The 25,268-nt window shown below is 45.8% G+C and overlaps 1 protein-coding gene across 12 annotated transcripts in view; it reads right to left on the bottom strand.

Moving 5' to 3' along the window:
• CACNA1G (calcium voltage-gated channel subunit alpha1 G) overlaps window positions 1–25,268 on the bottom strand; it is a 1,457,373-nt gene that overhangs the window by 352,745 nt on the left and 1,079,360 nt on the right. For 10 of the 12 annotated variants that reach the window (XM_069654906.1, XM_069654897.1, XM_069654896.1 and 7 more), the window contains one exon: window positions 22,085–22,156. The exons of the other annotated variants lie outside the window; for them this stretch is intronic. In XM_069654906.1, the coding sequence (XP_069511007.1) occupies window positions 22,085–22,156 (72 nt within the window). The remainder of the gene's footprint in view (window positions 1–22,084; window positions 22,157–25,268) is intronic. 12 annotated transcript variants of the gene reach the window in all.

Below are 25,268 nucleotides of genomic sequence, written 5' to 3'. Positions count from 1 at the left end.
AAGGTGGTTGATCATCACATGAGCAGAGCACTGTGGAACAGATTTCTGAACCTTCACTAGGGAGGTGAGACCAGCACTCCGCTCAGTGCCCTTTCAACACTGCTAACCTGGAGGCACTCACCTGACACGGAGGGACACGGCAAAGATCACCACCACCTCCACAGTGCTCCTGTTACCGCTGCAGCCCGGCTCATGGATGCTGCCTCAATGGGAAGCGCCTACTGCCATCGCCGCCTCATGGGCCGCGTTATGCGTAAAGGGCCTGCCAGGTGGACCGCACAAACTCCCCAGGGCCGCTGCTGACAAACATGGCCCAGGTTTGAATAAAATTCTGGGGCCCCCTCATGCTGCAGTCAATGCCAGGCTGCTCCTGAAATACACAACATGGCCATCATTATTAACGGGTCTCCCCTCTGATGTTGGTGGTGCTATGGTGCATCTGATATACACAGCCAGCCACAAAAAGGTCTTTTGGGCCCTCAGCACGTTACTGATGCTGCTTGCTGATCAAAAGAACATCCTGCCTGCCAGAGAACCACCACAACAGAGAAGAGAAGGAACAGCAGCAGCAAGGACCCTGAGACAGCTTTGGCCTGGTTCTCTCCCAAGTAAGCATGCATTTATAAATAGCTTTAAAGTGCACTGTACAGGCACTTTTTCGTATATATTTTTTAAAGACTTTCTTTTTTTTTTAAAAGACCTTTTATATATATTTTTAAATGGACTCTTTTTATACTTCTTTTTCACGTTTTTTTATGAATGCAGATGCTTAGGTAGGATAACATTGTAAATAGTGCCGTGTGATTACCCACTTTTTATGTAAAAGTGGTAGAAAGTGCTGGTGTACTGGGAAAGGAGATAAGTAATCAAAAGATCAACTAAAGATACTGTACAACAGCATTCTATGGCCCGCCTTTCCTTTTGTGTGCCAAGGTTCTCATAACCTAGTGTTTTCTTCCTTTGGGGTTTTGGGGAGTCCCATCCTACCTTTTGCCCTTCTGTCCCATGACAACTTTCCAGAATGGTCAAACAAGGTGATGCTGAGCTCAGGTAAGTGGGTCATGGAGACAGGTATTAGAGACTCTCTCCTGACCTTCCTCACGCTCCCTCCTCCTACATTTTACACTCCACCTACTCTACCATCATTGTCTGCCTCTATCTCCCACTTTAATCACCCTAATACTGATGATGTGCTAGCTCTATTCTTCAAGGCTAAGCCCTCTTGTGCCCCGTCAGACCCTCTTGATCCTCAGCTATTCAAGCCTATTGCCCCTATTGTGGTCTCTCAAACCGCTGAACTCTTCAATCTGTTCTTCGACTCTGCTTGCTTTCCTTCTGTTTTCCAAACAGCCGCGGTCAGAACCTCTCCTAAAAAACCAAGGGCCTAACCCGGACCTATCGGCTAACTTTCAACCTGTGTCTCTCCTTTCCGCACTACTCTAAAACGCTCGGCAGGGTTGTGTTCAACCGTCTTCCCAATTTCTTAGACATCTACAACCTTCGAGAACCCATACAAGCAGTTTTCCGAGCATGTCTCTCCACGGAAACTGCTCTCATGAATGTGTCCAACTTCATCGCCTCTGCTAAGCACTCAAACCCATCCTCTATCCTTATTCTCCTTGACCTGGCTACTGTCTTTGATACTGTCAATCACTCTGATCTCCTTAATACTCTCTTTTTTCTTGGGAATCATGATCAAGCCTTTGCCTGCATTGAATCCTACCTTGCGCCCCACCAATTCTCAGTCTCCTGGACCAACACCTCTCAACTCACTCCTCTAACTCTTGGTGTTCCAGAAGGATTGGTCTTGGGCCCGCTCCTCCTTACACTCTTTACTTCTGTTCGTGGGGCACTAATCTCCCCCTTTTTGTTCTCGTGCCAACTCTTCACGGATGACACCCAAATCTTCTTCTCTTTTCCTGAACTCTTCCCTGATCTCACTATAAAACTTTCCAAATGTCTCTCTGTCATTAAATATTGGATGGCTTCACACTCTCTGGTGTCAAACTCTACCAAAACAGAGATACTCTTCTTCCCTGCCAAAAACTCCCTCTCATCTCCTCCTCTGCCTATCCCGTTTCCACATGACACTCTCCTCTACTCTTCTTTAGCTAGAAACCTTGGCGTCATCTATAACCCTTCTCACACCTTCTCTACTTTCATCTCCAAAAATGGAACAGCAGCTCTCCTCAACCTCCTAAATATTAGGAAAATCAGGCACCTCCTTCCTTTCAACACCACCAAAAATCTCTTTACTACTCTTGTCTTCTCTAAACTTGACTACTGTGCCAGTATATTCTTTGGTCTCTCCAACTATGCTTTCTGTCCTCTTGACATGATTATTAACTTTGCTGCCAGAACTCTCTTTGAACTCCCTCCCTCCACACCTACTTCCTTGTACAGTGACCAGGCTGGATGGCTGATAATGCAAAACAGAGCCAGAATAAAATTTCTTCTCCTGATTCACAAATCTATCCATGGTGAGGCCCCACTATATCTATCATCCTCAATGCAACTCTAGAAGCCTTCTCGTGACCTCCGCTCTGCCTCCTCGACTACCCTTGTGTCTCCTTGCCCTCCCTGTGCTTCCTCTCGCTTCCTCTCTTTCTCTCTTCTTGATCCACTTGCATAGAATTCTCTTCCCCCGGACATCTGAAAAACATTCCTCACAGATTTGTTCAAAACCAAACTAAAACCCTGCCTCCTCGCCTCTGAGTTACACTCTTTTTTATTTTTTTAACTCTTTAATTCTCATTTTCAGTAGTAGTCAACAATAGTCAACAAACAACAGCATCATCATTATAAACCATTGAAAAGCAAAAGATACAATAGCGGGAATCAGTATAGCAGAATTTTACACCATAACCCCTCAACCCACTACAAAAAACTTTAAATCAGATTCAAGACCAAACAGACAAACAAGACCACACAAGACAACCACACAAACAACACAACACCCCTTTAAATACATATTACTTAGAAATGAACCATTTCACTCCACACCACAACTCAACCTAGTAACATCCATAAAAGACATTAAAACATTCCCACATTTCATCATAAAATTCTGCCTTGTTTTGTTTGCTAAACATCGTTTTTTCAAACCTCGATAAAGCTCTAACATCCAATATCCACTCTTCTACTGTCGGCTTTTTCCGTGTCTTCCAGACCCTCAACACCTGCTTAACTGCTACCAACAAAACTTTACACACCCCATTCAATATCACCCAACTCACATCACGCCCACCACCATACGACAAAAATATAACTGGCAAGGGATTACGTGGGTAAACAATGTCCCAGACCCGATTAATCCTGTCAAGAACCTCCCTCCAAAAGCTTACCACCCTTTCACAGTGCCACAATAGATGCAACAGAGTACCCCGTACTTTCCCACAACCCCAACACAAATCAGCATCAACTAAACCCAATTTACACATACGCACTGGAGTCCAATACAATCTACCTATTATACGTTGATGTATGTAGCGTAATTGCAAATCCACCTTGGCAGTCGTCGGCACTCTCCAAATCCTATCCCATTCTCTCAACGTAAGCTCTGTGCCTAATTCCTCCATCCACGATAGCCTCAACTTTTCCCACGAGTCCAACCATTGTCTATCCGGTTGCATAAATTGCATAAATGTCGACACTTTCTGCAAACCTATTCCCAATATATCAAAATTCTCTGGCTTTTTCAAGAATGGAGCACCCAACATGTATCTCCGCTCCAAGAGCAAAGTTACCAGAATATCATACCTCCTCAACTCCCTGCTCCTCAAACTCTCATCTGCCTGCTAGCTAACATTTCTCCCTCTGCACTAACCTGCCTCTGTCTCTCACTTTCTCTGCCTCCATTCTAGCACTTGATCCATTATGGTCACGTCCCGTACCACCTACCTGCACTTAAAAGTGTCCAATGTTGGATGTCCTTAATCTAAGTATGTCCACATATGTATTGTCCCCGGTGACTGTTCCATTTACTTCCCTCCACGACCTGGTCAGACTGCGCCTCAAACTCACCCCATTTTAAGAAGCTCGCCATTTCCCATCAAATCTGATATCTTGTCTATTGTACGTTCCTTTGTGATCAAAAGAGCATTATTCCTCCTGTATATATAAATGAATAAATAAATACAAGGTAAGAGGTGGGTCAAGTGTTACAGTTGAGTGCAGTAAAAAGTACTGGTGTGCCCCCCTACACCTTTCTCCCAATATCCCAATAAGTGCTTACACTAGTGCCAGAGCACCTCTCATCTCCCAAGTGCACTGGAGATAACCCCGCCTCCCAGCCTCTCCACTTCTCATAGTGCATGCTGCTGTACGCTGTTTCCTACCCTAAATGGGTGCAGAAAGCCTTAGCACACAGGCGGCTTATCCAACCGTTAATAGCTCTGTGCCCTCCTTAACAGCCCTCTCTTCCCATAGGACCAATAAATGGGCCATCTGGGCCATACACACCATATATTTTGAAGAACAAAATGAGTTGTAAAAGCTGTATAATCTCCTCCCTTGGGCCGTACCTGGAGTTGTAGCCAGGCAGTCCCCTCTTCAATGTCGATGACATTAGTCATCAACATTGAAAATGAACTTCCTGGCTGAAAGCACTTTGCGTAGATGGGCAGAGAGATAAAGGTACATTTTTCTTTCTTTTTACAAAATAATAAACAAAATAACATTAGCACCCATGTAGGGATCTACACGTGTGCTAAAGGTGATATGCCCCTCGCATTTTCGCAACCATATTCCTGTGGCCACCCAAGAAGAATTATGTAATAAATCCACCTGGGAGGTTGCAGGGAGTTGGCTTCCGGACTAACACCTTAATAGACTACACCCTCTGAACTTACTAGATGATATGGACCTGTAAGTCTTGTTAAATGCACTTACTGTGTTCAGGAGTGTAGTTAGGTCTTCATGGCACATAATGCTCGATATAGCCCGTGCACCAGGTCTGTAAAGCTTAATTTGACATGTTTTCCCTTCTCTAGAAATCACCAGAAAGTGGGGCATCCAGGGTCTAGCCAAAGTAGAATCCTGCATTCCATGCTTCTCCTTCTAACAGTTTACAGCCGTAGAGCCAATCAGCGAACTTGTAATAGAGGCTCTAATCACCTGCAAAGACTGCATTGCAAGCTTCCTTTTGTGATGCACACCCCCTGGTCATTGGTCAAGGAGACATGGACAAGCTGTGTCAGAAGAAGCCCAAGGTGAGGTGGCCCATTTCTCATCTCACTAGCTGCAATAGTGTTAGAGTCCTTTCAACCCACCGCTATTGTATGCTAGGTGGTCTCAGCCCTTGTTAGAGGCCCACACCTTGGACGCAGGATCGCTAACTTGGGCGGAGGTCATTTACCACACAACAGAGTTCTCTGGTGCAGGTTCAAATGCTTCATTATAAGGACAGAACATTAAGGTGACGCATGGTAAGAATATAGAGAGACAAAGATACTGAATTTTACATACAGGATATATGTGTTAGGGAGGGAAAGGTGCACTGGTCTTGATTACATTGTTTGTGGATCTGAATCATACTGTTACATTTAAGAAATACAATTCACGACGGCGGGTTTGATCAGCCAACAAAGGCGCATGGCCAAAGTTAAAGGACCGAGCAAGGATAAAACTTCAACGCTTGGCTCGGGGGCTATTACCGACCGATCCAGCCAACCGCCACCGGTCTTATTGCTATTCCCCAGGGTGCTAATAGCATTTTTTACTTACAGGCAAGCGGCCTGCAGTGCGCGGATCGTAGATGAGCCGGTCACGGGCATGGAAGACGGGTTCTGTGAAGCCCATCTTCTATATACATGAGTTGATGAGGGGCAAAGCTCATGGATGAAGTGGGGGGGAGGCCACCTGCTGAAGGTAAGTCAGGGTGGTAAAGATTGGGGCGGAAGCTAGTGGGAGTTGGCGCAAGCTGGCGGAGGTGTTGGGCTGAGGCGCCTTGGCACCATGACATGGAGGATTGTGGGGCCCTCCTGGAGGACGGTGCCTACGATAGGCTGGAAAGCGGGTTTATATCATGAGATCCAGCCCGATTCCCCCAGCACCGCATTGCCTGGCACCTTCTGCCCCGTGATAGTTACTGTATATAGTCTAGTGTTAGATAAGTACAAATGTATATGCATAACAGTTGTTACTTAATACTATGGGCCCGATTCATGGAATATTTGCCCGGTTCCTGATTCATGGAACTGTGCGAAGTGTATTTTTGCAGTGCAAAGTCCGGGTAAACTTTGCACATAGTCATTTTTGCAGTTCAAAATGACTTTGCCCAGACTTTGCAGGGCAAAAATAGTTTGCACAGTTCCACGAATCACGGTTTGTGTCGGCAGTGCAGAGTCACTTTTCAGCCGTGCACATTCACTTTGAACCGGGCAGATATTCCATGTATCGGGCCCTATGTATGTGTGGACATGGAAACCGAGCTCAGCTTGACAGTGTGAAAACATGGGGAGCGTGGTCATGCCTTCACAGCCACCCACCATCACCAACAACCCACGTGTAGCAAATCAGTTTCAGAGTGGGGGCAAGGCCGAGGCAGCAGGGCTTGAGAATAGGCGACAGGCGTATTTATTAATCTATTTAATAATTTTGAGCCATTCATAACATGTGGGCAACTAATGTCCTAACAGTCAACTGGTCTGAAATACAACGGTCTGAGGGTGAGGAAATGAGGTTAATCGCGGGAGGAGGAAGGGGAGGGGGCTCTAGGCGCAGGATGACTTGCCCCCCCCCCCCTTTAAGGAACCTTCATCCCACTCTCACATCCTGAACCAATGGGAAAGAGTGCCAGAAGGGAGCAGGGGGAAGGTCGCGACGTTTAGGCAAACAGGAAGCCCCCTTGGCTGCAACAGGCCTGGTTCTCTGAAGATTCCTCCGGGGAGAAGCAGAGCTGGGAGACGTGCCAGGTTGCCCAGACAGCTCTGCTCGGTGCTTGGTCGCTCCGCGTCTGGAGAGCAGCGGTGTCTCGGGGAGACGAGGCACTAGTCTCGGCGGAGAGCCGCACCGTTTGTAGCGATCATCAATACAGGAAACAATCCACGTCGCCATGGCAACCCAGCTTACTTTTCACATTCAGCAGGTGAAGCTGAGCGCAGCGGGTGAAAGGTGGAGATGGGACCATGCCTGCAAACGTAGAGGGGAGAAAGCAGCAATGATGCGCCTATACATGGGCACGGTGCGTTATGTAAAAAGAAAATAAGAATGCCGGATAAACTTTGGAAGAAGTCAGACAAGGGGTACGATGCACAAAGGCCCCACTTAAGGGAGCTTCGTAACTTTAAAGCTAGCTCAGTGCTTTGCTTATTTACTCAACGCGCGAATCAATACCACACAACACAACAAATTATGTTTTCAATACACCCCACTGGTGACATCGCAAATAACCTTATCCCATAAATATGTATATAATTCTCCAAGGGTGCCTGTGCATTGGGCCATCTTTAACCCGAAACCCCGTCTCTCATCTTCTAAAAGTCTGCCATGCTTTCAAACCCAATAACGCATGAGGGAGAGGCAGCATTAGCTCCAGATACGGGAAGCACGGCAGCTCTCTAGCACAGCCATTTTATCCTCAGATTCAAACGCAGAGCATGTTCCAAAATGTGTGTATATTGTTCATGGATGCTCACCAAGCCCAATGTGCATGTTTTACTCAGTGAATCAAGCATACATCTTTTTATCAAAGAGAAAGGTTTCACATTTAAAGGTCAGTGGTCATTCTTTTGTTCCACAAATGCTCCTCGATATAATGCAAAGCAACCAGGAACCATCTTTGGTGCTATTTGTCCACTTCCCTTTTCCCAGAGGGGTATTTCGAAACAGTACAATTGGAGTATACCAAACTGTTCATTTTGGAATGAAAACCTTCTAGCACAAATTCATTTATATGAATATTCTCGGTTTTAATAATGTAAGTTTGTTAGGCAGGCTTCGTATAATGACTACAACATGTATAGTGGAACTGATTAGGAATGTACATTGTAACATTTCTAAAAGAGCTTGTTTACAATGTTATCATTGGTACAATTAAATTATCCTATGTTGGTACAATTAAATAATTTTAATTTGATTCTTTACACAATTTAATCAATAAAAACATAGGTGTGATCAAATATTTTAAAAAACGTAATCCAGAATAGATAGTGCATCAAAATTGCAATTCATTTATCAAAAAGGTGGTCAGGGGGTTAGTATGTGAACAGTGTCATCTCATTTATACATCTGCACAAGTGCAAATATTCAAGGCCTAACAGTTCTTCAAAGTTGTGCATGTCATGGCGTGCTTCCTATTCTGTACTCCCACAACAGTCGTGGTTCTCCTGCGTGCATCTTATATGTACATGAACTGGAGTGGTTAAGGATTGGAGCAACCAAGAGCCGTATCTCTCCCTAAAGACTCTGCTCAACCACAAATAACAGTAAATGGCATTTTTTTAAAAAAAAAAACATCTTTTGACTTGCTGTGTTTTGGCCATAAAAAGGGTACCTCGGCGATCCTAATCACCCTTTATTTCATCCAATTGGCCTTCATAAGGACACACATCTTTTATTGATCAATAAATGGGCCCCCTCTGCGTCCTGTAAACTGCGGGCAGCACAGCTTGGCCATTTAACTATGTACAGTTTTCTTGTACTTCTGCTCCTCAGCCTATTGGCATAGTGCGCTAAATGTCCACTTTTCATGATGCCTGGCGTAGGCCCTAATTGTCATGGGGCCGTTTATTCCTAGTAGTGCCTCTCCTCAGTTAACACGCTGTTGATGCCATGGTTATGTTCCAGATACCCGGGCTCTGCAAATGTATTGCATTATTCCAATTCAACTTACATTGACCTCTATATTAGCATACATCAGGGGTGTTGCTAGGTCTGGAAAAGTTCTGGGGCTATGTTAATGTCAGGTCTGTTGGGACTCGGGGCTAGCTACCCTTTTGGCTGTAGCCACTGAGCTTCTATCCGGGGCTACAACCAAAAGATCCGGGGCTATAGCCACCTTAGCCCCCCCTTAGCAACGCCTCTGGCATACATACTTGTTAGTATAGTTTAGAATTTATATTGACCTCTATATTAGTATACATATTTGTTAATATAGTTTAGAACGCCGTCAAGGATCGCTATGCTATCATTTTTGTTTTTATAAATAGACCAAAACGAAGGTTATGTAAACACAAGAGCACTAACATACCGTGCCAGCACTCCTTAGGGTAATCTGCCCGCCTAAAGCAGGCAGGAATTAAGAAGCTAACTTCCGCGATGTTAAAGGGATGGCCCCGGCACAGTACCGAGAGTAGCTATAATAACTAACTCGATCCACGTGCAACACATAATACTCTTGTTATATTGCCAGATGCAGATGATTACGACGACACAACTTGGCTAGTGAGCGGCCATCTTAATGGACACCTTCTTGCAGAGGTTCAGTGGCATTGGGCACTGGCCATCTGGATTCAGGGGCACATGGTACCCACCCCCCCCCTCCAAAAGGGACAGGGATGGCAATCTGAGGGAAAACTCTGATGCAACATGGATGTGAGAAGCACTTTGAGCTGCGGGCACAGGTGAAATTTAGGACCACCCTTTTTTCACTTTTTTACGGAACATCTAGCCTTCCTTTCATGTGGACCTGGCGTTTGTGCACACATCGTGGGCTATCTTTGGTGGAACATTTGAAAGGAGGTAGCAAGGCAATGACACATGGTAAGAATGGGCCTATCACAGGAGGGCAATGTGAGCATTATCATCCAGAGGGACACCTTGTATGGTCTGGTGCAGATGCATGGAAAAAGGGCCATGCAGAGGAGGAAGCGTCGTTCTGAAGTTCTCAAGACCTTAATTCACTGGCGTGCTAAAGCGGTTTGGTACGGATTGAGTGGACGGAACCCAAAGTGGGCTTGGACATACATGCATGCTCCTTGGAATGTAAGCAATCGGTGTCCCGTTCACATTTATATGTTTACCATTGTGTATCATTAATATGTAGTTCTTTTTGTCTCGTCTACGTGCAATTGTGTGGGTTTGTGTCTGTAAGTTGGTCCAAGAGTATAGCCAATGTTTGTCTTCACTGACGTCGGGAGGGGGTGTTCTGATTTCCATTGTGCCCATGTTTGCGCCACGTGACTGCGCATTATGGTTGTCTTCTATTATCTCTATTTCCATGATCATTCATGCATGTACAATGTAAAATTAAAAAAATAGATATGAAATGTATTTTTAGTACTAATAATGAAACTCATTTCAGAAAAGCAAAGAGTATATACATTTTTTGAATATTGTTCGCTATAATTTGGGACCGTATCCTTCTTTGTGTGTTTTTGGGATGTAAGCAGCATCCGAGGCTCTGGTAGTGACCCTACGTCCAAAACCTTGCAAGAAGATCTGGTGCCAGTGCTGAAATAACTTGGCAGACTTCTTAGGGGATCGGATTACCCTTGCCCGCTGCCATTTCTCCCTGTGGACAGTGTCACATTAGGCCCAACTGAGTGCAGGTGCACCACCCCAACGTTACTCCTTCTCTGCCAGACTCTGCACCCTCACCCGATTCTGCTCCTTAACCAGACTTTGCCCCCTTGGCCAAACTACCCCTCTTCACCACAATCCTGTGCCAGGTTGGCTCTTTGACAATATATAGATGTTTTTAAGGCTGAGGGAATTCAAAATGTATTGCCTCCACTCTAATTCGAACCTGCTATCTTTTATGGCATGCTAGTTGAACAAGTGCTTTCTGATCTCTGCTGCCCAGGATTTGGAGAAGAAAGGATGTTCTACTGTTGAGTGCAATAGAGCTGCCACCTGCAAAGGCCAATTGCCTTCTCGCGGTTAGGGAAGGAAACCATCTCCCAGGGTGAGAAATCAGAACATATGCTGTCTGCCAAGTGGACATAAGTGAGAGAGGGTTGACATGAGGAAATTCGGTTTGAATGGTCATATCTGGTTTCTTGTTAGTTGGCTGCTGGCACCTCATGAGAAGCACCTAGACTGGTCTATAATAAGAGTGTTTCGGGCAACAGAACTAACAGTTTCTACATGTGCTCGTCCCAAAAAAGTAAACTTTAAATACAAAATATGGGCAGGTGCTACAGGAACATATTAAAGAAATGCTGATTAAAAAGAACTAGATCTTCTTCTCACGGTTCTAATGAGACGTTTCGGCTCTTGTGTGAGCATAGGGCACAACAGGGGCTGCTGCAGCCGCGGCACCTCCAATCCCTCGGGCTGTACCTCATTAAAAGATGGTAAAATCACAAGTTACATTTGGAAACTGCTTGGGCATAAAGACTTCAGGGGAGTAAAGAAAGAGGGAGAAGGTCCTAGGAACCATTGGCTGGGCATTCTCATGGTGGAGTAATGGATAAGCGGACCCTCAACATTCACATGTGGGAAGGAACAGTATTCCTCGTGGCTGTGTAGTGAATTTAGTACATACTGCTTACAAAATTAAAAAAGGGGTTTTTCCTGGATACCTCACAATTGAGTGTTTGTATAAAGAATAGATTTTCCACACTGTTTTTGTGTTTGGTTATAAGTGCAGGATTTTATTTATCAGAATGTTTGTGGTGTGCGCTCATGGTCACAGTTAAGGTCAGCCGACACGTGTTTCGACCCGTGGGTCTTTCTCAAGGCTAGTGATGGTGATTTCTTGCCCCATGTGGGGTCCAGCATTGTGATTTAAGTTCTGTTCTGTGTATGACAGCTGGGCTCTGCATAGGCCCTGGAATATAGAAGCTGGTGGCGTCGATACATCCTCGGACCAATTGGTCATACACAGAACCGACCTTAAATCACAATGCAGGACCCCACATGGGGCAAGAAACCACCATCACTAGCCTTGAGAAAGACCCACGGGTCGAAACAAGTGTCAGCTGACCTTAACTGGGAGCATGAGCCCACACCACAAACATTCTGATTAAAAAAATCCTGCACTTATCACCAAACGCAAAAACATAGTGGAAAATCTATCCTTTATACAAACACTCAATTGCGAGGTATCCAGGAAAAACCCCTTTTTCAGTCAACAAATGAGGTGAGGGCTTCACCTCAAAAACGCATCCTGTGATCTTGCATCAACAATAAGAGCATCACAATAAAGAAGAGAGTTTAGCAAGGTCGGTTCAAATCCTCGGGCCCCAGTACAGTTTGCTTTTACAGAATTACCCAACACCCCAAGAGTGAAAGTGAGTAATGGGTCGGGCTCTCCAACACAGCAGTACCTTTGTGGGTGTGGGTAAAGCTACGTGGATTGCCAACTTGCATTTGTGGTCATTTAAAATGTTTGTTTTGTTAACTTCTTAAAATGCGCTATGCCATGCACTGCATAGGAACACTTTATGACACGTGAGCAATAGATATAGATTTCCTGCGGTCACCTGAGGTACTGATTCACGGTAAAAGTCCCACCTTGTATTTAAAATCTATAGCCTCTACTAATTCATCTAAAGGTTGCTTATAAAATATAACTGCTATGCGTTGTGTGGCATACTTTGCTGTTGTTCTCCTGGCAGTACTGAGCATGCCGCTGAACTTCATGAAAACCCAACAGGGCTGCCATTTGCCTGTTTAGCACTGGGCAGCTTCTATAAATGTGATCTAACTATATCTTGTCAGGACACTTCTTTATTGCTGTGAAACACGGTGTGTACCCTTGACAACCTGCCATTTTTCTCTCTCGCCCTTCTTTCGCTTTGTGTCTCATTCACATGCTTTTATATGCCAATTGTGCATTTAGATTTTCTCTTTTTATAGAACTCAAAATGACAATCCTTTTCATGCGGGCTCCTTTTGGCTGCCCAGAGACCTCTTAAATGTGGGGCAGGTGAGGGAAAGTAATGCTTGCTTCTGAACACCATTTTAGTGCCCACCTTTGACTTAAGCAAAAGCATGTGTCTATTATTGTAAAATGACGTATCATTTATAACCTTAAATTTGCTGGAGGGTAAAGCCTAATTTTTGCAATGTCATAAAAAATGCATGTCATGTGTCTTTGAATATAAAAATTATTACTTAACAGCGGTGTGTGTGTATGAAAGAATTCAGGTGAGACTGGGGAGTTGCAGTAATAAAACCAATGAGGTTTCGGGTGCTTTGCATATCAAGGGGCATTTTGGGAACATAAGAATGACCACAGAACTTTACATCTGTCACATAGTTCCGTGGGAGTGGTATGACTGAATAAATACATACATTATGCAGGATGGGCTTGGTAAATCCCCCCACCCCCTCCAAACAAAAAGTCGTCCTAACTATAAAGCATTTGTGAGCATATATAGAAGTTTGAAGAGCAACCCCTTTTGCTGCCAAAGTACATGGCTGCTAATAGCTAACCTTAATCCTTCTCCACAAAAAAAGCAGTCAGGCCATGAATCTAGTACTGTGAGAAAGGAAATGCAGTCATCAGCCAGACCCCGACAAACAAAAAAAGGTGCAATTTAACAAAAGACCGTTTTCTCTACACAAACAGCTATGCAAATGCCACTCTAGTGACAATCTGACACCCTAGGCCTGGGCCTAGTAGTCCTTATTGTAAATACACCACTGCCCATGGAGTTTGAGGTTAAGGTTAATTTGCTCCTGGAAATGAGCCATTTGAAGTTGCCATGGCAGCAGTATGTGAGAAATGTAGAATTCAATCAAATGAGGCAGTTTATATTCAGGAATAGTACCTGGTGATGGAAAATGAGATTGTAATAATCGATCTCATTGGCCCACACTGAGTCCTTACCAGCCTGACAAAGCCTTTTGATTCCTGTCACATTTTCGAATGGCGACCATCTTCTTAGTTTAATTTTTTTCTCTGCTTTTGAATGGCCACCATGGAACAGGGAGAAGGAACTACGCTTGTTTACTTTTTTTGTACTCTTGTGAATGGTTCCCATGGAAAGGGAGAACAGACTATGTATCCCGTTCCATGGCGGCCATCTTTTTATTTCTTTTCTTTTTTCAGTTGCTGAACGCAAGAGCGTTTCACAACTGAAAAAAGAAACTAGAAGTACCCTGGTCTAATGGACCTGAGTACTAATAGCAATAAACCCTATGCTGGAGGCATTCCAGCTTCAGGTAATGCCTGAGGCCTGCGTTAAGGCCGTTGCTTCGCTCGGGCCTGTAACTATGGGCCCCATGCATTACCTTAAGTGGTAATGAACCCCCGGCTCAGGACTTACTGCTTAATTATATTCCTTCAGTTCAATCATGAGGATTATTCATGGACCTATGAAGGTCTTTTCAGGTTTGGGGGCAATCCTGTCAGAATGGCAGCCAAACACTTGCCAATGCACTGCTTGATAACAAGTAGTAGTATGTTGATGTTAGTCCCCATTCATGGAGTCAATGGAATTTGATGGAATGACTATGGGTGGTAATTCCACCTGTGGTAATTCTGCTCGTTTTTGGTGGCCAAGCAGGAGGTGCTTGGCTGGAGGTAAATCCTCCACTTGACCATTAAACTTAGAATTTGGCAATGCAGTAAATCTGGTGGTAATTTCGTTGCTGCCGACAAATCAGTGGTATTACTCAAAAACATGTACCAGACTGCCAATCTCAGAACAATGCTCTAGGTCTTTTGTTTCAGGATGCTGATCTACTACATTTCTTTGGTTAAATGTGCACTTTCACTTTGATTTCCTCCACACCATTAGACCGCCCCATCGGCACCGAACCCTGATGCCTTCATGTGTTTTCGCTTCAATTTTTCTTTACAGAGATGCATGAGGGCGATTTGCGGCTTTTCGATTTGTTTTGATCAGATTTAGGAGACGTACCCCATTATTTTGTGCTCTTTCTCTTTCTCTGTGGGGTTAGTACCTGAAGTAGATACTTTCTTTGGCGAGACAGTAGTAACACTGAGAGAAGAAGACCCGCAGGTCCTGAAGGCGAGTGGGGTTCCACTTTGGGAAGATTTCACCTCATTATCGACTCTTCAGTGTCTAAAGCAAATTCTTGTAAAGAAAGCAACTGTGCACTGTGGAGACTCTCTTACTGTTCACACTATTGAGGTGTGTGCCTCCTTAAACTCTTCCCTGGCGCAGTGCGTCGCTCCACCCATCCACGTAATCAGCCTGTCCAGGCTGCTGCTACAGATTGAGCTGATTTTTCTAATCTTCACCCTAATAAGGTCTTTGCTTTTTCTGGCATGTTCCTTGAGAAAATGTGTCGCCTTCCAAGTTGGTCAGCGCTTTCCCACTCATTCTTTGCTAAAGGTCAATCAGTCTGGCATTCGTCCTGGCTGTGATGCTGAATCAGCAGCAGCGTCGGTGGTGGGTGATGCCATGCCTACGAAACTTCACTCTACCATTCATTTATATGTCACATGCCATCTTCCAGCCCGTCATGACCACTCCTTCTTCCCTGGCTTTCTTACTCTTCTGGACCACGCATTGCCTCAGGTGTAGGTCTATTTGCTGTACCATCTTTTGACAGAGTTTCCTGGGCTGCTTCTAAAAGAGACCACCCAGGAAATGCCACCCATAGAACACTGCGACATGACAGGAGGAGCAGGGGCGCCTCCAAGGGGTGGCCAAGGGGGGCCATGGCCACCCTTATAAAAGCACCCCCCCCCCCACCGGCCCATTCATTTATGTATGTTTGTTTTGGTGTGCCACCCCAAGAATTCAAGTGTGGCCACCCCTATGAAAAATGTCTGGGGGCGCCACTGAGGAGGTGAGCTGGGGAGGAATGGCACGTTACAGACATTGGCCCGAACAAGGAAGTGGGTGGAGCAGTTGAGTGGATTTTCGAGGTCAACGGGGCTGGGGATGGGCTGGAGGTAGTCAGGGATGGGAGAGTGGCCTGGGGTGGTGAGGAGTGTACACCTGATTGGGGCGGGGCACGCAGACACAGACGTGAGCATGGGATGGGGAAGTGGGACATGGCAGGCGGTGGGCAGACGTGTGGGCCATGAGGGGTTCGGGTGGTTACCCCCTCACCCCAACCCCAATGACAGCCAAGTTCTGCCCATTGGAGACTGCTCCAAGACAGACCAAAAAAGGCAGTCTTTTCTAGGAGTTGCCTCAAATGGGCGATTGAAAGACTAGAACATCTTTTGCAGGGATATCATCCTAAACGCCTGCATCTATTTCTGAGAATAAGCTCAGAGCAGTTTTTTCTCACTGTCTGTTTTACATTTTGTAAACCAGCTTCATGAGCCTCTGGATTCCGGTCAGTTCCTCAAGCCGTAGTTATTTCAGGGTTGGGTGGCGCAGAAGCGCTTCTTTCATATCTTCAAGCCTTTTCTTCCATTCACATCTGTCCTTCACGCTGCTCCTCGGCACTTCACCCCCATTCTTTTTTGGACTTTTGGAGTTAGTGTATGCTGGACTGTATAGCTTCTACGGTGTTGGTCTTGGGCAAAACTATACCTATCCGAAAGACTCTTTGTGGTAGGACATACATATGTGTAGACACGTCAAGTTATAAAAAAAAAACGTTTTCCGCTGTCGTCCCACGACTGCGGAATTCTCTTCCTGTGGATATTAATCTTTTACCAAACCTATTGTAATAAAGTGTTAAAAACCAGTTTGTATAGATTAGCTCGTCCCATTGTGGTGTAAAACAGGCATGAAGTGGTTGGTATAAAATGCTATATTATTATGTTAATCAGTTTCTTACATTTGTAGGTCTCTATTCTAACTATAAGTTTGGAAAGACCTGACTTTATCGTCTTATCGAATGTTTCCTCACTCATTTTAATTGTGTTTATTTAAATGGTAAACTGTCTAGATTTTATTTTCAGTGTACACCTCAGTTTCCTTCGTGGCTAGTGTGTGTTTTAGGAGCATTTTTAGGCATAAATACAACATTAAAAACACATAAGGTGGAATTGATGCACACGTCATTTCTTTGGCATGTGGGTTTGAGTGATGCATGAACAAGACAGCCAATCAGGTGGCTGACCTGCAGCTCAATCTAGAATAGCCTGTGAAATGCATGTTGCGCACATTGCATAGTGACAATACAGCACGGGGCATATTCCTAAGTAGTAGTTGGCTTTCTCGCAGCCCGGGTTGCTATGGTGATACCAGGGGGGCATCTAGTGGTACTGCACCAACTTCTCTGCCAACCGGCAAAGGAGGGTCCAGCAGAAGCTAGGGAGGATAACTATGGAAACCACGAGGAGATGGACTGAGTCGGTACATCCAAAGAGAGGTCATGATTGGCCGGGAGATGGCACGTGACTCATAAATGACTGGCAGAGAGGAATTTGGTAGGAAACCCGTTAGCATCCTTAAAAAAACAGAACTGGAGCTTTTCATCCAAGATTTAGCCCTCACTTTTATCAAGAGGGACTTGTTGAGATCCTCTGTAAATCCGAACAAAGTTGAAGTGTGCTTTGTGCTTTACTCTGCACAAATGTCTCTCTGCAATTATTGTGTTTTTGTCGGAAACCGTGTTGGGTAATGGACTGGGAAAATGTAATAACCATGTTGCGGTGCCACTCCTTATCCGTCTACAATGTTCTCTGCGGTGCCCCAGCCCCATTGTCCCTCATTGTATGCATCTAGCCAAGGGGCACGTTTGGGAGGAGGAAAGGCGAGGGATTGCACACCACAGCCCGCACCAGGTGACTGGACCTTCCCAGTGCATGCAATCATGCCACTCTGCTACAACGGTGATGTCATTGTCTCATGACTTGCGCTCCATTTTTAGGGAGGGCAGCCACACGCCACCTGGCCTCTTTCACAGGTAGCATTCACCCTGTTCAAGTTGGGAAACATCCATCCACCCACCCACTTCCCTGGCCTGCGTCTCCACAGTAAGTCAGGGACATGTGTTGCCTCTTGTCTTTCCCTGCACCCTGCCCTGCATGCATGGAATGCTGTATGTGAGAATGTTATGTCCTGAATGCTTCTGTGAATGTCAGTTGAGAAGATGGGTTGGCTAAGAGAGGATGCCGATGGATGTCTGTCTAAGTTACTTACCTTATCTGGCCTAAATGTATTCCTGTATCCTGTACCTCGAACGTAGAAAATATGTTTCCTGTTTCTACCATCGTCTCAGTGTCATACCTGCAGTGCCTTAAGTGGCACTAAAAATCGAGCCGGGGCCCATCGAGGGGGCGTGGCCTAACAACAGGGTCTTGATGGGCCGTTAGGCCACGCCCCCTTGACGAGCCCCGGCTCAAGGGGCTACTGGCACCCCTGCCAGGCAGCCTTTTGTAGAGATTAGCACCTTCTCCCCTATGGGGGAGAGGGTGCTGATCTCTGCATTTATTTTGTATAGGCTTGTCTGGCAGGGGACAGCGCCTCTCCTATTGAGCCTTAATGGTGGTGCTGCCCCTCGCCAGCTGGGGAGGGGCAGCGTCACCATTAAGGCTGAAAGGGTGAGGCCACTGGAAGCAGAGGCCTTTTTCCTAAAGACTGAAACTCCCGCGAATCCGCGGGAGCTTCAGTATTTAGAAAGAAAGCCCTCTGCTTCCAGCAGACTCACGTTTCTCCATAATGGTGGCGCCGGCCCACGTGCATCCCTTGATTAAAGGGATGCCTCGCAGGTGCGGCGCCACCATTATAGCTGAAAGGCATTTTTTTCTGAAGCCTGAAGCTCTCGCACACGAGCGAGAGCTTCAGGCTGTAGAAAAAAATGCTTTTTCGTGTAGTGGCCGGGGTTGCCCGGGGAGATTAGTGGGCCCCGGCAGGGCCCCGCCTCAAAACGAAATTTCGGAGCCTGCCGGGGCCCAGCCCCGGCAGGCCCCGGCCCACTTAAAGCCCTGCATACTTGGGCAGGAACCCAACTTAACATTGGCGACAAGGATTCTAGCTGTGCAGGGGGGACAGTACCTGGACAGGAGATGGACATCCACTGCCTCCCAAACCATGAGAAGATTCTCTCTCGAGGTAAGAATGCAGCGAGCTTCAGTGAGGCCAGTGAGGGCCAACAATTGATGGAGGGAAGAAGCACCTGGTCCCTGGGGGGCCTATCGGGTCTGCAAGGGGGAGAAAGGAAGATATTATGGATTTAAGAGCTCATCGGATCTGCAAAGGGCAGACAGAGAGTCTTTGCAGGGGTACGGGGCCCATGGAGTCTGCAAGGAGCAGACGATAACATTGCCAGTGATTGAGCGCAGCGCCAGGGACAAGGACTGGCCAAGCATTCAAGGGGGGGCTGCGCTGTGACAGAGGTATCTGTTTGTTGCTGTGGGGCACATGATGACCGAGTCGTTTTGAGCAGACATGGTCGTATGTCTGCTGTCACCGGGTTGAGCAAACCCGGGGCATTGCGGTTAGAAGCTGGCTGCTGTGAGAGTGTGAGCAGTGCCCTTTATATTGGGGTTGGAGGACTGTGGCACAGAGCATTATAGGCTCAGGGAAGCTTTGGCACATCAGCTGGTGGTCCGGCTGAAGCTGGGCTATGACTGGCAGTCAGGGAGAGGTGAAAGTTAGCACTGATTGGGTGTCGAGGTCCCGGCCCCAGAGCTCTGTCTTCTTTGGTTCCTGAAGAGGAATGATGACGTTGTAGAACGGCGGGCGTTGGAGAGCAACATGCAGCTCTGGTTGAACCGGGTAATATGGAAGAGCGTTCACGGAGCATAGCGGGGCTGTGTTGGAAGTGTCCCGCGTTAGGAAGAGGAGCGCCTCAGGAGAGGAACATTTTGGCTCATGCGAGATTACCATTAAAAGTGCCAACCATGTTGTGGCGAATAGTAAGGAGGTCGTTTCCATCATCAGCAAAAAAGATGGATAGAGAGTTAGACCTACTTCCCTGAGGTACTCTGAGGAGTTATGTGAGAACCGTGTAGGGTTCCAAGAAGGAATGTTGGATGACAAAGAAAGTATGAACTCCTGCTTTTGTTTCATGTCTGGCACTGTTTTAAGAGTGCCAGGCAACAGTTATCTGCTAGCACTACAGGGACTGGATCCCGATTTTCTTAATTTCTTTAAAGAAACTTCGTTTGAGCAAAGAGAGGCTTAAAGGCCTCAGTGTTTGTTTATGGTCCCTGTTAATTCTTGTTCGTTTTCCTTTCAGCCATACACGATAGTGTGATGTGAGGCCTGTGAATGTTTTACTTCTGCGTGGTGTGCTGGTATTCCAGAAGTCGTGGCCTCCGTTTAGAGAGATTTTAGGTACATTGTCTTGTTTTGCTGAGATTTAGGGTGCATTTTATTTAGCAATGTTTTAACATTTTTCTTCTTACTAGTAGCTCTTTATAACATACCGAGTTAGATAGGCAATGTACTACCTACGTTTTAGGGTGTGCTGCTGAATTCAGCTGTGGTTTAATATTTTCTTTCCATAGGTTGGACTTTTAGTGGATATCTCGTTTAGAGCAAGAGTAATCTGCTTTAAAGTGCACAGTATCCGTGCAAAATGTTGCAATTTTAAGTGTTTGGTATCTGTTTAAACTGTTAATTATTTATTTGCAACAAGCTTGACAATGATGTTGTTTAACATGCCTATGTTAGTTTGTTGTTGTGTTGGTGTGAGTGGTTGGTTGTTCGTTTTCCATTTTTGAGCGTGATGTGAGGTCTACTTGCACAGGCGCATTGTGGGGTGCTGACACCCGAAGCACCTGGAGTGCTCGGCCTGGAGGGGTGTTGGATACCCAGAGTACTCAGAGTACCCTGTCGTGTTAGGTATGGGACACATGTTATGGTGTGGCAGCCAGATGGTTGCAGTTAAATGGAGGACATGTGTGGAGTGGGCTGTTTGCTGATTCTGTGTGCTTAATCTGCCCAGTTGTTATGTGCCTGACCAGGTTGTTGGGTTAGGTGTTGGTTGCGATGAGAGGAAAATAGTTGTAGAGTTTGCTTTTGGTGTTTCTCTCTCACTCAGTAGAAAGAGAGAGGGACGCTGTTGTAGTACGATGTGGGAGCCTCTGTCTTACTCAGTAGGAAAGGAGAGAGGTTTTGCTTAGTGGATTAGTAGTTTTCCTGTTGTTGGGTCCCTCTTTTACTTGGTAGAAAAAGAGAGGCGTGCAGTTTGGTATTGGGTGTTGGTTGCGTTGGTATCATACTTGTAGATGAAGCTGGAACATATACATGTGTGTGGCTGCGTGTGAATAAACGTCTGTTACTTCTTGGGTGTGTCTTGTGTTGTTTGAGGGGGAAGATATGTTGTGTCTTGTCTTTCCCTGCACCCTGCCCTGCATGCATGGAATGCTGTGAGTGACTGACATGGAATGCTGTGTGTGAGAATGTTATGTTCTGAATGGTCCTGTGCATGTCAGCTGAGAAGATGGGTTGACTGAGAGAGGATGCCGGTGGATGTCTTTCCAAGTAACTTACCTGATGTGGCCTAAATGTATTCCTGTACCCTGTACCTGGAGCTGGAACTTTGTAAGGATGTTTCCTGTTCCTACCATTCTTCAGCGATTCAACCCTCTCTTTCAGTTAGGTATATAGCCCAAGAGTAAGGTCCTTGTTTTCAACATGGGGCAAGCCTGACCTTCACAAGTTCAAGTCCAGGCATGTCCCATGCAGCGTTTAATTCTATCAAAGGCAATACAGCGAGTCCCGTTGAAATGAGTAACAGTTAGCAGTACAGCACTAGCTATATAAAAGCAGCAGGTAATTATTAGCTGGTTGTGGACCTTTTGAAAACTTAGGCAACACAAGTTTCGACTTCTTTGATTTGGTGCACAGTCATATCAGTGGGCAATTGATTGTGTGTGGGTGTATTGGACTGTGTTGGGACATCGGTAACAGGGGAAACCTTAATTAGTATGGCTACCCTTCTCAGAACCGGAAATGACTCATTGGCCTCCAGACCTCACCCCCTCAGAGAAAGGGGAAGATTGGTCGGCAGGTCAATGCCTCCTGATTTCATTGTGCGTCAGAATGTGACAGAGCGTTACTGAAGAACAGAAGTCCCACAGAAACGAACTGACACAACCTGGCAGGTGTCACTCACGCAGTCTTTTCAGTCATGGCGGAGCAGCGCCATGTCATCTGGCCTGCCTCCGTAGTGCACTAAAATGGACGTAATGACGTTGTAAAGGGTAAGCATCAGAGCATCACGCACGTTTGTCTTTGACAGACAGGAAACATACAGATGGAGCAAACTTAAAAAAAGGAGAACTTAAAAGAAGAGCAGCGGTGCATGACTGATCACGACACAGACATCGATGGCCATGCTGGGCGACAGCGGCAGTACCTACCCCCGGGGAGTCAGTGGGCAGCTGAATACAGCTCAGCTGCCCACTCACGTGGTCTTCTCGCTTGCTGACTTCCTGGAGGAGAAATGGGGCGTTAGCATTGGCCAGGCGTAATTCCAGATCAAAGGTCAAGGGTGAAAATGGTCCAGTCTGCATAGGCATTAGCAGGCAAATGCCAGATAAACTCTTAAAGTACACAATAATTCATTCTTCTGTTCATAAAATCATCATGACAGTAATGCGTTCATTCCATTAGTTCATAAATTGCAAATGTTTGACTATCCTTAATATGAAAAATCAGGAAGCGATGCAGGGATCTGTGGCACTGACACCTCTAAACCACTGGGGATACAGCTTGGTAACATACCATGTAGTCATGCTTTAGATCTTCTCTGCCGTCGAAACAGAGAGAGGGCCGGCCATATTGACACGAGTCTTGACCGCTTTCTCAAAGGGAGCAATGCACTAGTCAGCCACACCCCCTCTGCATACAGATGGAAGAAATGCGGGGTATGGAGCGCAATACTACAAGGAGCGATTGTCGTTGCCCGAGACGGGTTGGCTCAAGCATTTACATCCATCGCATTCTGATTTTTAGGTCTGACGAGAGAGTTTGATTTCCGCCAGTCTATTGCAGGTACAAGTTTAGCAGGAGACTAGCTGCTCAGTCACGCATGACCATTGCTTTCAGTGGGATGGGGCCAGCTGGTGCCGGGCCCCGGCAATCTGCAAAAAGTAGGGCTGAGCCAGGGTCATGCCGGGGCCCCTCGGTCCCACCACAACATTGGCAGGACACATTATCCTACCACGGTCGCAGCTGCGATGGGAGATGTGCTCTGACATTTTGGAGTCAGGCAAGCTGAGAGAAGTGGCTGGCTGGCACTTCTATCAGTCACTGTAACTTCTGCGAGAGGTCACAGGAGAAAGTTACTGTTCTTTTGTTTCCTCCTCCCCAGGTCACCGAGGCGACTTTGACCCTCGGCAAACCTGGGGACTCAGTGGCATATTTCTGTGTTTATAAAAGATGGCTTGAAAAGTACACAAATCAAGCCATCTTTTATGAAGCTTTGTCAGAATTGTGTACTTTTCAAGCCATCTTTTATGAACATAGAATGTTTGAAAAAGATGGCTTGAAAAGTATGCAAACCATAAGGTATGCACACAAATATATATAAATGTTATATACTTCTGTGCTTACCTTACTATGGTTTGTGTACTTTTCAAGCCATCTCTTATAAACATAAAAATATGTTATAAACATAGAAATATGTAATATATTTCTATGTTTATAAAAGATGGCTTGCATAGTACACACCACAGTAAGGTATACATACAAATATATAAATGCTTACATACATTTATATATTTGTTTGGAACCTTACTATGGTTTGTGTACTTTTTAGGCCATGCCCATCCCACAAGCCACGCCCCAAATCCTCCCCCCTGATGAAAGCTCAGTTTCAACAGCAGCCATTTTTAAAGAGCCAGTGAATATTTTGAAGAATGCAAGAGTTTAATGAAATGCACTTTCAAAGGCATGTTTTGATTCCCTGCTGCTTGGTACATTAAAGTGTTTCCACTTGAGTGCTGGTTTACATTGTCCTGCTGTTATTTGTATTATTGCTTAAACCTGCTTCTGTTTGTGTTTTTAAACTACATAAGAAGTTCCCAATATATAATGGCTGCTAACAGTCAAGCAAATTCTGCAGTCCTACCTTAATTGCCATAGTGGTGACCCTGCAGCTTACTGAGGCACACAGCAGTGTGCAAGCAGGGGGGGGCGGGGGGCATTTGCAGACTCTAGAAGGAGGAGCTGTGGCATAACCCTGATTTATTTACTTATTTTGTATGTCCTGAACAACCCACCACCCCTTTGCCGACCCCATCATTATCTGTTTTGTATTACACCATGTGTCGTGCAACCTCCATAGCTCTTCGAGCTGCCTGACAGGTGTGCACCGAAGGGGTGCGGATAGGCGTGGGTAACTAAGCTAAGACAACATTATCATCCCAGAAAAAGTAAGTGTAAGACAAGCATTGGCAAATCCAGTAGCTCTGGCATCATACATGTCGATTTGCTTTGTTGTGAGGTGCAGGGAAGGCTTTAAAAAATATATTATTTAAAAAGCCAGACGTTTGGCTTTACCAGTGCTTGTTTTAGGTGGTTACCCTGTGTGGAACAGGTACCCTTAGAGGTGGGTTCCAAGCACTCATCTTTTTGGGGAACTAAACATCAGCTCAATGATGTGACTCCATAAGATCAATCTATGTATGGGTCAGCTGCTGCTCATATACACTTTCCAGATGTCCTGGACTATGATTCCCATGATTCCTCACAATTGACTATGCTGGGTAGAGTTGATGGGTGTTGTAGTCCAAATCATCAGGAGGGCTAAAGGTTGCATATCCATGATATAGAAAGTAGTTCAGTCTTGAGCATTCCTGAGGGGTCATAGAAGCAAAACAAGGATGTAATGGAAGCTGCTTGCTGGAATTAGCACTGTCTGAAAAGTATTAGTTGAAGCATTTGCATCCAGCGCTTTTTGATGTACTTTTCTTTAGCAAACGTATTATGAAACCGAGGAATTGTGTGTAATAGAATGCCATTATATTAAAACCCTCAGTGAAGTATTTGCTACCCGTGTGCACTTGCTGCTTCGACTCCGGCCATTGCAAGCATTGTGCATGTCCCCACGTGATGTATGTCACCTGTCACTGCACATACAGCATTTGGATTATGTGCTCCATAGTGTCTGGGCTATCATTTCCATGTCTGTCTGGGCTATCTCTTCCGTGTCTGGCTGGGCTATCTCTTCCATGTCTGTCTGGGCTATCACTTCCGTGTCTGGCTGGGCTATCTCTTCCATGTCTGTCTGAGATATCTCTTCCGTGTCTGGCTGGGCTAGCTCTTCCGTGTCTGTCTGGGCTATCTCTTCCATGTCTGGCTGAGCTAACCCTTCCGTGTCTGTCTGGGCTATCTCTTCTGTGTCTGTCTGGGCTATCTCTTCCATATCTGTCTGGGCTATCTCTTCCGTGTCTGTCTGGGCTATCTCTTCCGTATCTGTCTGGGTTATCTCGTCTGTGTCTGTCTGGGCTATCTCTTTTGTGTCTGGCTGGGCTATCTATCTCGTCCATGTCTGTCTGGGCTATCTCTCTCTTCCATGTCTGTCTGGGCTATCTCTCTCTT

Source organism: Ambystoma mexicanum, chromosome 3q (genome assembly GCF_040938575.1).
Source record: "Ambystoma mexicanum isolate Mex_15411 chromosome 3q, UKY_AmexF1_1, whole genome shotgun sequence".
NCBI lineage: Eukaryota > Metazoa > Chordata > Amphibia > Caudata > Ambystomatidae > Ambystoma > Ambystoma mexicanum.
The sequence above is the reverse complement of the archived record's forward strand: the minus strand, read 5'-3'. Positions and strand labels throughout refer to the sequence as shown.